At 44.5% G+C, this 15,391-nt stretch overlaps 1 protein-coding gene across 1 annotated transcript in view; it reads left to right on the top strand.

Annotated features, from left to right (window-relative positions):
* The first annotated feature begins 329 nt into the window (after positions 1-329).
* Positions 330-15,391, top strand: part of LOC106577803 (large neutral amino acids transporter small subunit 2) — a 24,105-nt gene continuing 9,043 nt past the window's right edge. The window contains exons 1-3 of the mRNA XM_014156159.2: positions 330-1,409; positions 7,128-7,332; positions 8,593-8,744. Of these exons, the coding sequence (XP_014011634.1) occupies positions 1,271-1,409; positions 7,128-7,332; positions 8,593-8,744 (496 nt within the window). The 5' untranslated portion in view covers positions 330-1,270. The remainder of the gene's footprint in view (positions 1,410-7,127; positions 7,333-8,592; positions 8,745-15,391) is intronic.

The raw sequence follows: 15,391 nt of genomic DNA, 5'->3' as shown, positions 1-15,391 counted from the left end.
ATTTAGGGTCAGGTGTGAGTGAGAGGGAGAGAAAGAGAGAAAGAAGGAGTGAGAGAGAAAGAAAGGGGGAGAGAGAGAGAAAGGGGGAGAGAGAGTTTGTGTAGTATTCCACTATGTTTGTGTGGTGTTTTCTTCGGGGTGTACTGTATGGAGCAGAGGGGGGGTTGAGGAAAAGCCGATTACTTGAATATGGGGAGGAGGGGAAGGGTATATGGAACAGGCTGAACTGATGGAAGAAAAGCCTTGTCGTTAGAAGAGGAGGGGCTAGTGTGGAAAGGGGCGGTCCTACTGTACCCATAATATGAAGGGGACATGTATATTTACCCAATATCTTGCTCATTGTTTAGTCAAACCAAGCTGCAAGTATACCGCTGAAGACCTGAAGACCAGAAAGGACATTTTCACACAGTTGTGTTTTTCAACCAGTTTTAATTGTGCGTAAGGGTATGCTCTAAGTCGGGTCTCTGGAGCTCTCACCTGTAGGCAAGGAAGCAGTGAAAGACGTTTTAGTTTTGTTTCAAAACGAATATTTTGTGACAGAAGGGTTCTTTCGCAGTATGTCACTGGAATACGCCATTCTTGTTCACTAAATGGACTATTGAATACCTGTTACTTATTTGGTTATATATTTTCAACAATACGTTTTTTTGTTGTCATATCTCTAACAATTAAAATAGATTACCTGTGAAATATCACAACTTTGTTACTCAAATTAGACAGTCGCGTTAACGGTCAATAGGAGATAAAAAGCTGTTATCTCATGTTTTTGTTGTCGTTGCCCGCAGTGCAAACTAGGCATTTTTCATATTTTATAAACTGATTAGGTAGGCGACCTTGTTGCAATTTCCTTAGCGCTCAGGTAGTGCGCGAGTGCAACATTCTAACAGCAAATACAATGGTATTCTGGAGAACAGCAACATGAGAATACAGGTTTAAAAACAAAGTTTACATAACGTGTAAGTGCACTGATTTATTGTTATATAAATTAACTATTTGTGGCAGTGTGTTGCCCATAACATCTGAAGGCTCAATTCAATTCGCGAGGGTTTGAATAGGCTACACCAGAATACTGCAACAAATAAACAATTACTTGTATCTACTCATCTTCGACACCTTTGGGCGAAGTGCTGTGAAGTGTGCTGTGTGGTCTTACCGAAGCGCACATTGAGCCCCTACGTCCAAGTACTTTTCAGCTATCAATTTAGAGCGACCACAGGCATAGCTGCAGCAGCAAGTGTCACAGCGAGGACTGAACAACTCTATCACCAAAATGACGAACGGACCAAGGCAACGGGGCAGCGCAGCCGCGTCTAGTGGGGATGCTGTCTCCGAGTCCGGGAAGGAATCAGGAGGAGGGGTGGCTCTGAAGAAAGAGATCGGCCTTGTGAGCGCCTGCGGAATTATTGTTGGTAAGTGTCAAAAATCAAACATTGGAATGGATAATGTCTCTAATAATGTTCATGTGTATTTGCAAAGGCAGGTTTGCGAATAAGTTATTTATAGGCGTAGTTAATTTTGTATAATAGCCTACTGTGACCCACCTGAGCTTTAGGTACACTGACTCAAAGAAAGTGTGTGTGTGTGTGTGTGTGTGTGTGTGTGTGTGTGTGTGTGTGTGTGTGTGTGTGTGTGTGTGTGTGTGTGTGTGTGTGTGTGTGTGTGTGTGTGTGTGTGTGCGTTTCGTCCATAACTAGTTGGCAAACCAGTGCTATGAAAGTGAATTGGACTGACCACTGCTCAGAGTAGCTGAGAGCTGCTTTTAAGTATGGCATAAACATTATGAATAAGATTTGGTTTGGGTGGCATAAGGTCGCTCTCCCACTTACTCAAAATGGAACCTTATTAGTGGATAATTTTAAACATCTTCTAATGTAGGCTAATTATCGTTGATGGCTATTGCATCACTTCAGCAGTTACCAGTCATTCAGTTCAATTCATTCTCTATCTCGCTGTGAGTTCATTAGTCAGTTAATCAGCAACACTTTGATCATCTCTTTAATCTTCAGCCCAAACTGAAACTGTCAGGACATTATCTCCATCATTGCTGTAAATTAAGATGTCTGAGCTTTGAGCTGTAATTTCAAGAAAAAGCAACACTTTGTCACATTTACAATTTCTTTGTTGTTCCATGTAATTACACCATCATTACCATTAGAAAGTGAAAACCCATGTAACCACCGAACTAGGCTTATATTACTTGTAAATCTGTTTACCAATACTTATGATCAGAGCCACTTAGTTTATGCTTAGTGGAAGTGATCATCCAAAGTGATCATTCAAACACATCGGGCCAGACTTTTTTTTACAAGGAGCATGTGTATGCACCAGTTGAAAAATGTAGGCACGCACAAAGGAAATTAGGAGCACAATGCAAATAATTTGAGGCGCATATGCGAGTAAAATGGTCGCACTGTAGAGCCCTGCACTTACAGCCTATAGATAGATCCTATAGATGGAGTGTAATTGTAAATCACTGTAGAGCCCTGCACTTACAGCCTATAGATAGATCCTATAGATGGAGTGTAATTGTAAATCACTGTAGAGCCCTGCACTTACAGCCTATAGATAGATCCTATAGATGGAGTGTAATTGTAAATCACTGTAGAGCCCTGCACTTACAGCCTATAGATAGATCCTATAGATGGAGTGTAATTGTAAATCACTGTAGAGCCCTGCACTTACAGCCTATAGATAGATCCTATAGATGGAGTGTAATTGTAAATCACTGTAGAGCCCTGCACTTACAGCCTATAGATAGATCCTATAGATGGAGTGTAATTGTAAATCACTGTAGAGCCCTGCACTTACAGCCTATAGATAGATCCTATAGATGGAGTGTAATTGTAAATCACTGTAGAGCCCTGCACTTACAGCCTATAGATAGATCCTATAGATGGAGTGTAATTGTAAATCACTGTAGAGCCCTGCACTTACAGCCTATAGATAGATCCTATAGATGGAGTGTAATTGTAAATCACTGTAGAGCCCTGCACTTACAGCCTATAGATAGATCCTATAGATGGAGTGTAATTGTAAATCACTGTAGAGCCCTGCACTTACAGCCTATAGATAGATCCTATAGATGGAGTGTAATTGTAAATCACTGTAGAGCCCTGCACTTACAGCCTATAGATAGATCCTATAGATGGAGTGTAATTGTAAATCACTGTAAAGCCCATCTGAGCTGCTGTGTAGATCGATAGACAGACAGAGGATTTGTTGTTGTGAGGTCCAGGTGAATCAGTGGTGTGGTCTCTGGTCTTTCACCCTTGAGGGAGATGGGAGATGGGAGAGAGAGAGACAGAGAGAGACAGAGAGAGAGACAGAGAGAGAGAGAGACAGAGAGAGAGTTACAGCTAACAGCAAATAAAGCAGATATTGAAGGGTAGGCCCATGGTAGACCTCTCCTTTGAGCTCTATTGAATGAGCCTGTATGAAGAGAGCCCCTATGTCCTGACTTCTGCCCCATAGACTCTCCCCCATTCAAATATCATCCATTCATCTCCAACATAAATACTAGACTCGCCATCATTAAAACAGAACGGTTCAAAAACTAAAATAGCAGCCTATTCTTAAAGTGCATTACTTTTGACCAGAGCTCTATGGGCCATGGCCCAAAGTGGTGCACTATATAGGGGATATGGTGCCACTTGGGTCGCAGCCCTTGTTTTTAAATGCAAAAGAGTGAACAGACTAGAGGTGTGAATTGCTCCCACCCAGTCCATAGGTTCTTCATCTTCCAGATATCATTAACAGTTTAACCCACAACATTTAACCCCAATCATGAAGCTTTAAAAGAGCAAGCCAATGATTACCATAGTAGCCAACATGTCATTATGACACACTAGTCTACAGTAAGGTCACTCTTTCACGAACACATCTGGGCCATATTCATTAATGCACACCGAAGCAAAATGGTTTGCAACAGAATGTTTTCTTCCGTTCTATGCCAAATGAACACAACCCTGATCTCTCATCTTATCTCACGTGCGAGGCCTTATCGTCAGATGACTGAACTCAAACTGCCATGTTCCAACTCTTCCCTCAGCCTTTGTTCTCTGTTCCCTTGAAGGGGGCTGGGGGGGGGTTATGAGCTAAAGGTACAGTCAGTCAGATCTATTGTGAGTCCACCTTCACCCCCTTCTGGGTGAGGGGTGAGGGCGGTGAGGAGGAGAGACTGAGGGGAGTGAGGTGGGGGAGGTGGCCTAATCAGAGTCAGCAGGTAGGAGTGACAGTCAGGTGGGTGGATGATGGGGATTGCAGTAGCTCACCACATTCTTCACCTCCCCCTCCTCCTTTCATTCCTTCTAACATTATTTAATTATTCACCTCCCCCTCCTCCTTTCATTCCTTCTAACATTATTTCATTCTTCATTCTTCACCTCTTTTACTCTGGGCCCATTAAACTCAAAGCTGGGCACTGCTGTAATGATAAGTGCTAATTGGCAGCGCTCTCTGAGGTTGTGTGTGTGTGTGTGTGTGTGTGTGTGTGTGTGTGTGTGTGTGTGTGTGTGTGTGTGTGTGTGTGTGTGTGTGTGTGTGTGTGTGTGTGTGTGTGTGTGTGTGTGTGTGTGTGTCCTCGGAGAGCTTCTGGACAGCGTCCAAGCAGCAGGTTGCCTCAGCTGGGCAGTTTGTAGAGGGCTTTAGGGACAGGGAGGAAGTGAAAATGCGCTAATCTCCCTGGTCTTTGTAATACCACAGAACCCGCTCACAGCTGTAGCGCTACTCTCTGGGTTGAAGTCCCCTTGGTACAGGTCTAGGAGCAGCTTCCTAACCTTAACCATTAGTGTAGGTCTCGGAGAGCCTTGTGCACATTACATCTGTGCTCAGCGTTCACCTGTCTGTGTTGTTCTGGGATGCTTGTCAGTTCATCACAGCTTGGAGCTTGGGAGCTCTGGTTAAGGGCCCTGCCTCTGGTAAGGGGGCAGTAGACTGGGACACACTACACAGCACATTGTTCATGAAAGGGGATCATAAGGCTGAAGTAAGCACTGGCTGCGTCTCAAATGGCACCCTATTCCCTACAAAGTAGGGCACCGTGTTGGGGAGTAGGGTGCCAATTGGGACGTAGCCTTTGTCTGAGTAAGTAAGCCTAGCACATGACATGAACAGCTTTGTCTGAGCTGTAGGCCTACCAGCATTGTTTGAGGCCAGTGATGTTTTAGTGTACATTCTCCTGCAGATTACACATGCTGGGTTTGGTTCTTACTTGTTCTAGTGCTTACAGAGACCTTTAGGTTTCATTCCCAATTCTCCACCGTTCTCTCAAAGTGTGTGGCTGCAAACTCCCCTTCATGGCGTGAACAATGGTGGAAACTACCTCCAGCCAATGACTACACCAATCCTACTAGTCCCCTCTCATTGTCTCACCAGTCACCCTATAACCTAACCCAGTCCCCTCTCATTGTCTCACCAGTCACCCTATAACCTAACCCAGTCCCCTCTCATTGTCTCACCAGTCACCCTATAACCTAACCCAGTCCCCTCTCATTGTCTCACCAGTCACCCTATAACCTAACCCAGTCCCCTCTCATTGTCTCACCATCCAAGGGTCACACACAAAGTTGCTGAACTGAAGCCTTGTAAAGTTGGTACACTGACTGCACAGTACCAAAGATGTAGTCAACAAACTGGAAGCAGTCGCCTTCTTTAGTCAAGGTTGAGATGAATCCTTCTTTACCCTTCAGCCACTAAGTCAACGTTACGTAAGTGCACCAGCGAGTACAGTTCACGATGCATATGGAGCATTTAAATGCTCGTGGTTTCAGACTGTTCATCCATTGGTGTGTGTGTGTGTGTGTGTGTGTGTGTGTGTGTGTGTGTGTGTGTGTGTGTGTGTGTGTGTGTGTGTGTGTGTGTGTGTACCTGTAGAGAATGTTGAAGTAAAAGAGAACACACACACACAAACCCTATTCAAAAAGTCTATATCAATACCTTTGGCTTTTGTACTGTGTATTCTCCTCAGTCAACTCTGACTCTGCAAGTTCTAATGCACGATCTTTAGCCCTGGCGAGCCATTCGCTGTCAAGGTTTATGAGCCAATCAGTCAGCTGAATCTGATTCTCAAGCCCCGACCTCTGACCCCTACTGCTTCGTCAGATCTCTGATGGGGTGTGAGTAGTTAACTTGTCATCTAAACCAAGTCTAACCTAACACACACACACACACTGTCTCTTTCATGTTTCCTAGCTCTATAAACTGACTGCCAGTCTGATGCTTATATAGGCTGTCAGGGCATTGTTCTGATGTAGTGTAGGGGCCTCCTTAGTACACATACACACACACACACACACTCACCTCTCCCCCCTTTCTCTCTCTCTCTCTCTCTCTCTCTCTCTCTCTCTCGCTCTCACTCACTCACTCACTCACTCTCACACTCACTCACTCTCTCTCTCTCTCTGTGTCTTCTCATCCTCAGTGCTAACTCAGCACATTGCATTTCCACTCTGTCTGCTGGCTGGCTGGCTGCTCACTGCTGTTAAAATTAAATTCTCTCCTCTCTCTTTGTCTCTCTCTCTCTCTCTCTCTCTCTCTCTCTCTCTCTCTCTTTCTTCTACTTTATCTGTCTCCTTCGTCCTCACATTTGCCCTCTGTCATCCATTTTCCACTACACCACTCTTTAAATCCCAACATTCTGTTTGTCTCCCTCCTTTATTGCCCTCCTTCTCTTCTCTAGGAAATCAGCTAAAAGGCTGAGCAATCAGATGTGTTCATGGAACTTCTGGGTCAGAACCTCCTCCTCCTCTGGGTCTGGTAACATGGTGTTGTCTCTCAGTGGTATAGAGCACGCTCATGATTGGATTAGGGATTCTGAACTGTGCTTTTTTTACACACATTGTTTAGAATCCCTCTTTAAACTGCCTCCATTGCTTCCACTCTGTTCCCCCCAATTGATCTCCTGATTGCAAACCTGTGACGAATGCTGGTGTCACGTCGATAACGTTCCCTTCTCCCATCGTTATTAGATGGTGGAACTGATGTTCTCTAATGTCTCCATCCCCCTTCAGCTCTTCCTGCCTGTGAATGACACTGGTGTCACGCTAATAACCCCCCCCCTTCTCCTCGGTACCTCAAATAACTGTTGGTGTCACTTCACTAATCGTCCCCTCTTCTTCTCTCTATCCCAGGTAACATCATCGGGTCGGGGATCTTCGTCAGCCCTAAGGGCGTGATGGAGAACGCCAGTTCGGTGGGTCTGGCGCTGATCGTGTGGATCGTCACCGGCATCATCACGGCTATCGGGGCGCTGTGCTACGCCGAGCTGGGTGTCACCATCCCCAAGTCAGGGGGAGACTACGCATACGTCAAGGACATCTTCGGAGGACTGGCAGGGTGAGTGGCTGGATCTATGGTGCTTGGTGACCTTTGACCCACCACTGTATTCACTGATCTAACTCACTCACTCATTCTTATCCTCTCTGGTATCTTCTGTCCAGGACGTATCACCAATCCTTTGTCCACATTGATTAATGTGTTTGTAGTGTTCGCCCAGACGGTAAACACACACAGATCTTGTGTTGTAACAGTCTGGATCCATTTTGTATCAAGAATATTTTCAGAGAGGAATTCACCCAGACCAAAACACCTCAGACTATTGTTAGTGTCCCGTCTGTAGATCAATGAGAGGTTTAAAATGAAACAAAGTTTTACCCAGAACTAACTCATATTCTCTGTTTGAAGGCTTTGTTTAGTATGTTAGAATGGCTCTCGGGACTGTTTCCTCCAGATGCCTCAGATGTTTAGGTTTGAAGTTCTTCGGGGCACATACTGTTTCCTTCTCTCTGTGATACCAAGTTACGATCAAGGAGTGTTTGTTTTGATGGTGTACTGTGTAGGAGTCGGAGGGTACAGCAGAAACAAGGTTGTTGATAGCGACACCCCTGCGTTGCCGGGGGGGGGGGTGGACTCTTCCGCAGAGACTCTCCATAGGTGTTTGTGGATGTGCCCACCCCATTGGCGTGGGGGTGTCAGGCCAGGCGTTCCAGTACTAGCCATGGTGGTGCTGACACTCAGTCCTGATGAAATACTATCACACATTGTTACAAATCAATTCCTTAACTGAGGGCTCAGCTTTGGGGCTTTACTTTAATCTTACAGACGTGTTGCCTTGTGAACATTTTGTTAACACACACATAGACACACTCTGGCTCAACACCGGCTCACACACACAGTTTTTGTGAGTAACAGCCAGGCTAAGATGGGGAACGCAGCGAAGCATAATGACCGCTCCAGAAGCTGGTGGAGAATTTTGGGAAAAACCATGTTCTGATGTGGCCTTCCCCTCCTCTAGTCAGATAAATATCACTGCCCCCTCCTTAACACACACACTCCACTCTCTGAGAGAGGGAGGGAGGGACCTCTATCCCTCTAAGAGTAGCTCTGCCCCTTCATGATTTATACAATACATTGTTATCCCGTCCTACTCTATGTTGTAAACACACTATCTGTGTGTGTGTGTGCACGGACGTGTGTGTGTGTGTGTGTGTGTGTATGTGCGTGCACGTACATACGTCAGTGTCTACATGCTGTTCATAACCCTAATTTACCCCTTCCTCTCCTCTCCCTCCATCTCTCTCCCTCCTCTTCCTCTAGGTTCCTGCGTCTGTGGATCGCAGTGCTGGTGATCTACCCCACCAACCAGGCGGTGATCGCCCTCACCTTCTCCAACTACGTCCTACAGCCCCTCTTCCCAACCTGCTTCCCCCCAGAGAACGGTCTGCGCCTACTGGCCGGCGTCTGCCTACGTGAGTACCCTGTACCCTGGAGGGAGAGGTGGAGGAGGGGGATGATGGGGGGGGGGGGGTGGAAGGGTGTTGAAATGTTGAATGGATTGAATGTTAGAGAGTGACAGAGAGAGAGAGAGTGACAGAGAGTGACAGAGAGAGAGAAAGAAAGAAACAAGAGTGAAAGAGAGAGAGTTTTTGTTAAATACGTTTTTTTTCATGTTTAGCTATGCAATGATAATGCAATTCTATGCTACAATTACTGCAAGTCTTAAAAACTATTTTAGCCTTACTTTGACAACTCAGGTTGGTTTGTTCTCTACTCTGTGTTTTGTCATCTCTCTGCATGCCAAAGATTTGTTGTTTGTAGGAAACCAATAAGATTCTGTTGTATTGGTGTAGTAGTAGCGCCTCTTCCTGCAGGAAGAGTGGAAAGGGCGGGAAAAGGACACGCGAAAGAGAGAGGAGTAAAACATCAACAGATTGTTCCTTCACAGATCTGAGAAAACTGGAATCGGTGCAAGCAGTAGCTACATCTAGTCTACATTGTATTGCTTTCACTTATTCAATCATATCAGATCTGTGAAGGAGAGTGAAGGAGGGCAAAAAGTGGGGAACAACTTCGTGAGGTTGAATTTAACCTGGGTCTCTTTCTGGTTCACTCACCCTTCACACACTCTCTCTCTCTCTCTCTCTCTCTCTCTCTCTCTCTCTCTCTCTCTCTCTCTCTCTCTCTCTCTCTCTCTCTCTCTCTCTCTCTCTCTCTCTCTCTTCATCTCTCTCTCTCTCTCTCTCTCTCTCTCTTCATCTCTCTCTCTCTCTCTCTCTCTCTCTCTCTCTCTCTCTCTCTCTCTCTCTCTCTCTCTCTCTCTCTCTCTCTCTCTCTCTCTCTCTCTCTCTCTCTCTCTCTCTCTCTCTCTCTCTCTCTCTCTCTCTCTCTCTCTCTCTCTCTTCATCTCTCTCTCTCTCTCTCTCTCTCTCTCTCTCTCTCTGTCTCTCTCTCTCTCTGTGTCTGTCTCTCTGTGTCTCTCTCAATTCAATTAATTTGAAGGGGCTTTATTGGCATGGGAAACATGTTTACATTGCCAAAGCAAGTGAAATGTGGATAAACAAAAGTGAAATAAACAATAAAAAGGAACAGAAAACATTACACTCGCGTTCCAAAATAATAGATACATTTCAAATGTCATATTATGTCTATATACAGTGTTGTAACAATGGGCAAATAGTTAAAGTACAAAAGAGAAAATAAATCAACATAAATATGGGTTGTATTTACAATGGTGTTTGTTCTTCACTGGTTGCCCTTTTCTTGTGGCAACATGTCACAAATCTAGCTTCTGTGATGACACACTGTGGTATTTCACCCAGTAGATATGGGAGTTTATCAAAATTGGATTTGTTTTTGAATTCTTTGTGGGTCTGTGTAATCTGTGGGAAATATGTGTCTCTAATATGGTCATACATTTGTCAGGAGGTTAGGAAGTGCAGCTCAGTTTACACTGAGCCTACAGCGACCTCTCTCAATAGCAAGGCTATGCTCACTGAGTCTGTACATAGTCAAAGCTTTCCTTAATTTTGAGTCAGTCACAGTGGTCAGGTATTCGCTCTCTCTCTCTCTCTCTCCCCTCTCTCTCTCTCTCTCTCTCGATCTCTCACTCTCTCTCTCTTCATCTCTTTCGCTCTCTCTGTCTCGCTCTCTCTCTCTGTCTCTCTCACTCTTCGTCTCTCTTCATCTCTCTCGCTCTCTCTCTCTCTTCTTCTCTCTCTCTCTCTCTCTATTCATCTCTCTCTATCTGTCTCTGTCTCTCTTCATCTCTCTCTCTCTCTCAATTCAATTCAAGGGGCTTTATTGGCATGGGAAACATATGTTAACATTGCCAAAGCAAGTGAAGTAGATAATATACAAAAGTGAAATAAACAATAAAAATGAACAGTAACACTCATAGAAGTCTCTCCATCTTTCTCTCGCTCGCTCGCTCTCTCTTTCTCTTCATCTCTCTTCATCTCTCTCTCTCTCTATCTCTCTTCATCTCTCTCTCTCGCGCTCTCATCATGTCTCGTGCTCTCTCTCTCTTCCTCTCTCTCTCTGTCTCTCTCTCTTCTTCTCTGTCTCTCGCTCACATCCTCCTCCTGCCATACTTTCTCTTCTATTCTTTCAGTAACATCCACTTGTGGCTCACGGTCAAAGAACATGTAAGAAAAAGAGGTAGCAGAGCAGGAGAGAGTGTTGGTGACAGACTTCTCTACAAACCTCACACACGTAGCCCTAATACCACAAGGTGGGTTCAGACAGGCAGAGAGAGACAGAGAGAGAGAGAGAGAGAGATGGGGAGAGAGAGAGTCAGAGAGAGAGAGTCAGAGAGAGAGAGAGAGAGAGAGAGATGGGGAGAGAGAGAGTCAGAGAGAGAGCGAGTTGGGGGGAGAGAGAGAGAGATGGGGAGAGAGAGAGTCAGAGAGAGAGATGGGGATAGAGAGAGTCAGAGAGAGAGAGAGACAGAGAGATGGGGAGAGAGAGTCAGAGAGTGACAGAGAGAGAGAGAGATGGGGAGAGAGAGTCAGAGAGAGAGAGAGAGAGAGCGAGAGAGAAAGAGATGGGGAGAAAGAGAGTCAGAGAGTGAGAGAGAGAGAGATGGGGAGAGAGAGAGTCAGAGAGTGAGAGAGAGAGAGAGAGAGAGAGAGAGAGAGAGAGAGAGATGGGGAGAAAGAGAGAGAGATAGACAGACAGTGTGAAGCTAGTTTGTGAAAGCAACAACAACCTCCCAGATAGCTTCAATATGTTTTCTTCTGTCTGCGAAATCTTTCCCCAAAACCCATAAGAACTGTTTAATGATATTTTTTTATGAGTTGATCTCATCAATAGTTTTTTGTAACTGGCTCGATTGTTACTGACGAATAATTGCTGTGGGAAACTGTTCTTTCGTGTCACCATTCAAGCCTAGTACCCACTTTAGCTGGAATGCACCTGTGGCTATTCTGTTGCCCTGATGTTTTTCAGTTCAGCCATAGAGCAGGATACTAAGATATCTTGGCGGTGCAGACAGACAGACTCCCTGTGGGCGTCTTTGTGCCATCCCGATGGTCAACCCAGTCACACAGCTGGGATTGTTTCAGTAATTAGAGAAGATCTGGGGGCGTTGTATTCACAAAGATTCTCAGAGTATAGAAGTGCTGATCGAGGATCAGGTCCTCCCTGTCCATAAAATGATGATAATCGAACAATCTAAAGGGCTAAACTGATCCTAGACCAGCACTCGTACATGTACATAATGTACCTGTTTTCTTCCCTGAAGCCTTATGCAATCCGTTATGCCTCTGGGGAAAGATGTGTTGAGACTTGCCAGAAAGATTCATTTTCCTTGGCCGATGATGATGTGCAATAGTTTTAGAACACTGCAATCTGATTGGCCCGAGGCGATAGCCCTAATGTGTGTTTCCTCGAAACGAATTGGTCAGATGTTGTCAAGCAGAATGTCGAGCTCAGCGTCACTGTTGTTGTTTTTGACCAACTTATTCTCCTGCGTTCTGCTGTTGTTCTGCTGTTGTTCCTCTTACAGCGAGCGGCTGAAAATAAGACAACTGGGTGAAGGGTTACTTTAGGACAAGTTCCTTTCTCTCGCTGTCCTTCTTTTTCATGCTCCTCTTCCGTCTCTCTCTTTTCCTCCTCTTTCTGCTGTTCCTCCTTTCCTCCGTCTCTGTTGCTTTAGGTTTCTTTGTGGCCCTGCATGTACGGTACAGTCTGTATCTCTGTATCTCTGACGGTGGTTTCAGGGACATTCTGTATGTTGTGCTATACAAGGGGGTTTCATGTGTCTAGGAGAGTCGGGAGAGTCCAGATATTATTTTCCTCCGTTTCTTAGAGTATAGCGAAGTAGCCCTTGAAAAATGATACGCTACAGACGTTTTTTTAATATTTTTATTTCACCTTTATTTAACCAGGTAGGCTAGTTGAGAACAAGTTCTCATTTACAACTGAGACCTGGCCAAGATAAAGCACAGCAGTTCGACACAAACAACAACACAGAGTTACACATGGAATAAACAAACATACAGTCAATAATACAATAGGATCTTCATTTGAGGCAGTTTGCTACAGCAGGAAAATAATCCTTCAGCCTCAGGAAATGTGAAGTATTATGTGGATTATAATTAATGGACATTGTTGTAGGGGTTGATACATTTTTCGTTTGGGCAAATCAAGTCTGAATTTTCAAAGTGGAAATCACAAACTTTAGAAGCCTTTTTAAAAATCAAATACACTACAAATTTGCATTTCCTGCCCATCAACAGAAGAGTGAACAAATGAAATCCTACATTTGTATCTATAGCAGGAATAGATGGTAGGGTTTTGCTGTACCTGTATATGGTGCTGTGTGACCACTTTTGCTGACTATACACAAAAAATGACAATAAAGTATATATATGTATGTATGTATGTATGTATATACTGTTTGTTTTCTTGAGTTGCCTTGATCCCCTTCCCCTCCTGGCCCCCACTCATGTTTTTCTAAACGCACAACCACTAACCATTCGCTGGTCACTGGGACAGACTGCTGCTGCAGCAATGAGGAAACATTAGAAAAGTGTTGAGTTTCAAAAACATGTTGCAGGCCAGCCCCCCCCTCCCCTCCCTCCCTCCCCCCTCCACCTCTCCGTCTCCATGGCCTGGAGCGGGGTTGCGTGTTGTCGTGTTATTGAACAGTCATGTTATGGAGCTTCTCAGCATGTTCCAGTGTGTGCTCAGTAACAAACTGTTTCCCAGGTGTTAACCAGTGGATGTTCCTCTTACTCAGACCACATATAGAACAGAGTGGGAATGGGAGTAGGATTCATGTTGTTTTTATTCACGGGACGATGAGATTCAGTTGGGGTGATTTAGAATGTTCCCTGCACTGTTCCCAGCACAGGTCAAATGTATATATTTTTTTAATGTGCTGCAACGTGGATATAATTGCACTGTCAGGCATATTTCAGAAATCTCACAGATATCTTCCATTACATAGGTTATTGTTACTGTAGAGGATTGCAAACACACTTGCTGCTTGGCGTCACCTTGCGAGAGAGTGCATCTGTGCTGTATGTTCTTTATTACACACACACACACAGACACACACACACACACACACACACACACACACACACACACACACACACACACACACACACACACACACACACACACACACACACACACACACACACACACACACACACACACACACAAACACAATGCTCAGCTCCTACTCCCATGTAGTGTAGGCGCAGTTTGTGTTAGCCTGATCCCAGATCTACACTTTATGTGCTTTAGTTAAGTTCTGTATTGTAGAGGAGCTAAAGCACAGACCTGGGACCAGTTAACTGTGTGTTACCAGCTGACAACATATCCACAGATCAGGCCATACATCCCCCTACCCCTTCCCTCGCACTCCCCCCCTTTCCTTTCCCCAAACCGCTAAACACCATACACTCTTTTACAACTATAAACTATGATCAACCCTCCCACCCCACCTCCTCCTCCTCTCCCACCCCACCCCCTCCTCCTCTCCTCCTCCTCTCTCCGTCTCTGTCTGGCTGAGTAGCCAGCCTGTCTCTGTTCCTTGGCAGACTGACCAGAACAGATAAGCTCAGAGGTATTTCTAATCTGATGTGTGTGTAATGTCATGTGTGTGTAATGTCGTGTGTGTAATGTCATGTGTGTGTAATGTCATGTGTGTGTAATGTCGTGTGTGTAATGTCATGTGTGTGTAATGTCATGTGTGTGTAATGTGATGTGTGTGTAATGTCATGTGTGTGTAATGTGATGTGTGTGTAATGTCATGTGTGTGTAATGTCATGTGTGTGTAATGTGATGTGTGTGTAATGTCATGTGTGTGTAATGTCATGTGTGTGTAATGTGATGTGTGTGTAATGTCATGTGTGTGTAATGTCATGTGTGTGTAATGTCATGCGTGTGTAATGTGATGTGTGTGTAATGTGATGTGTGTGTAATGTCATGTGTGTGTAATGTCATGTGTGTGTAATGTCATGTGTGTGTAATGTCATGTGTGTGTAATGTCATGTGTGTGTAATGTCATGCGTGTGTAATGTGATGTGTGTGTAATGTGATGTGTGTGTAATGTCATGTGTGTGTAATGTCATGTGTGTGTAATGTCATGCGTGTGTAATGTGATGCGTGTGTAATGTGATGTGTGTGTAATGTCATGTGTGTGTAATGTCATGTGTGTGTAATGTGATGTGTGTGTAATTTGTGTGTGTAATGTCATGTGTGTGTAATGTCATGTGTGTGTAATGTGTGTGTGTAATGTCATGTGTGTGTAATGTCATGTGTGTGTAATGTCATGCGTGTGTAATGTGATGTGTGTGTAATGTGATGTGTGTGTAATGTGATGTGTGTGTAATGTGTGTGTGTGTAATGTCATGTGTGTGTAATGTCATGTGTGTGTAATGTCATGCGTGTGTAATGTCATATGTGTGTAATGTCATGTGTGTGTGTAATGTCATGTGTGTGTAATGCCATGTGTGTGTAATGCCATGTGTGTGTAATGCCATGTGTGTGTAATGTCATGTGTGTGTAATGTCATGTGTGTGTGTAATGTCATGTGTGTGTGTAATGTCATGTGTGTGTGTAATGTCATGTGTGTGTGTAATGTCATGTGTGTGTAATGTCA

Source organism: Salmo salar, chromosome ssa18 (genome assembly GCF_905237065.1).
Source record: "Salmo salar chromosome ssa18, Ssal_v3.1, whole genome shotgun sequence".
Taxonomy (NCBI): domain Eukaryota; kingdom Metazoa; phylum Chordata; class Actinopteri; order Salmoniformes; family Salmonidae; genus Salmo; species Salmo salar.
This window is presented reverse-complemented; position numbering and strand designations above follow the sequence as displayed.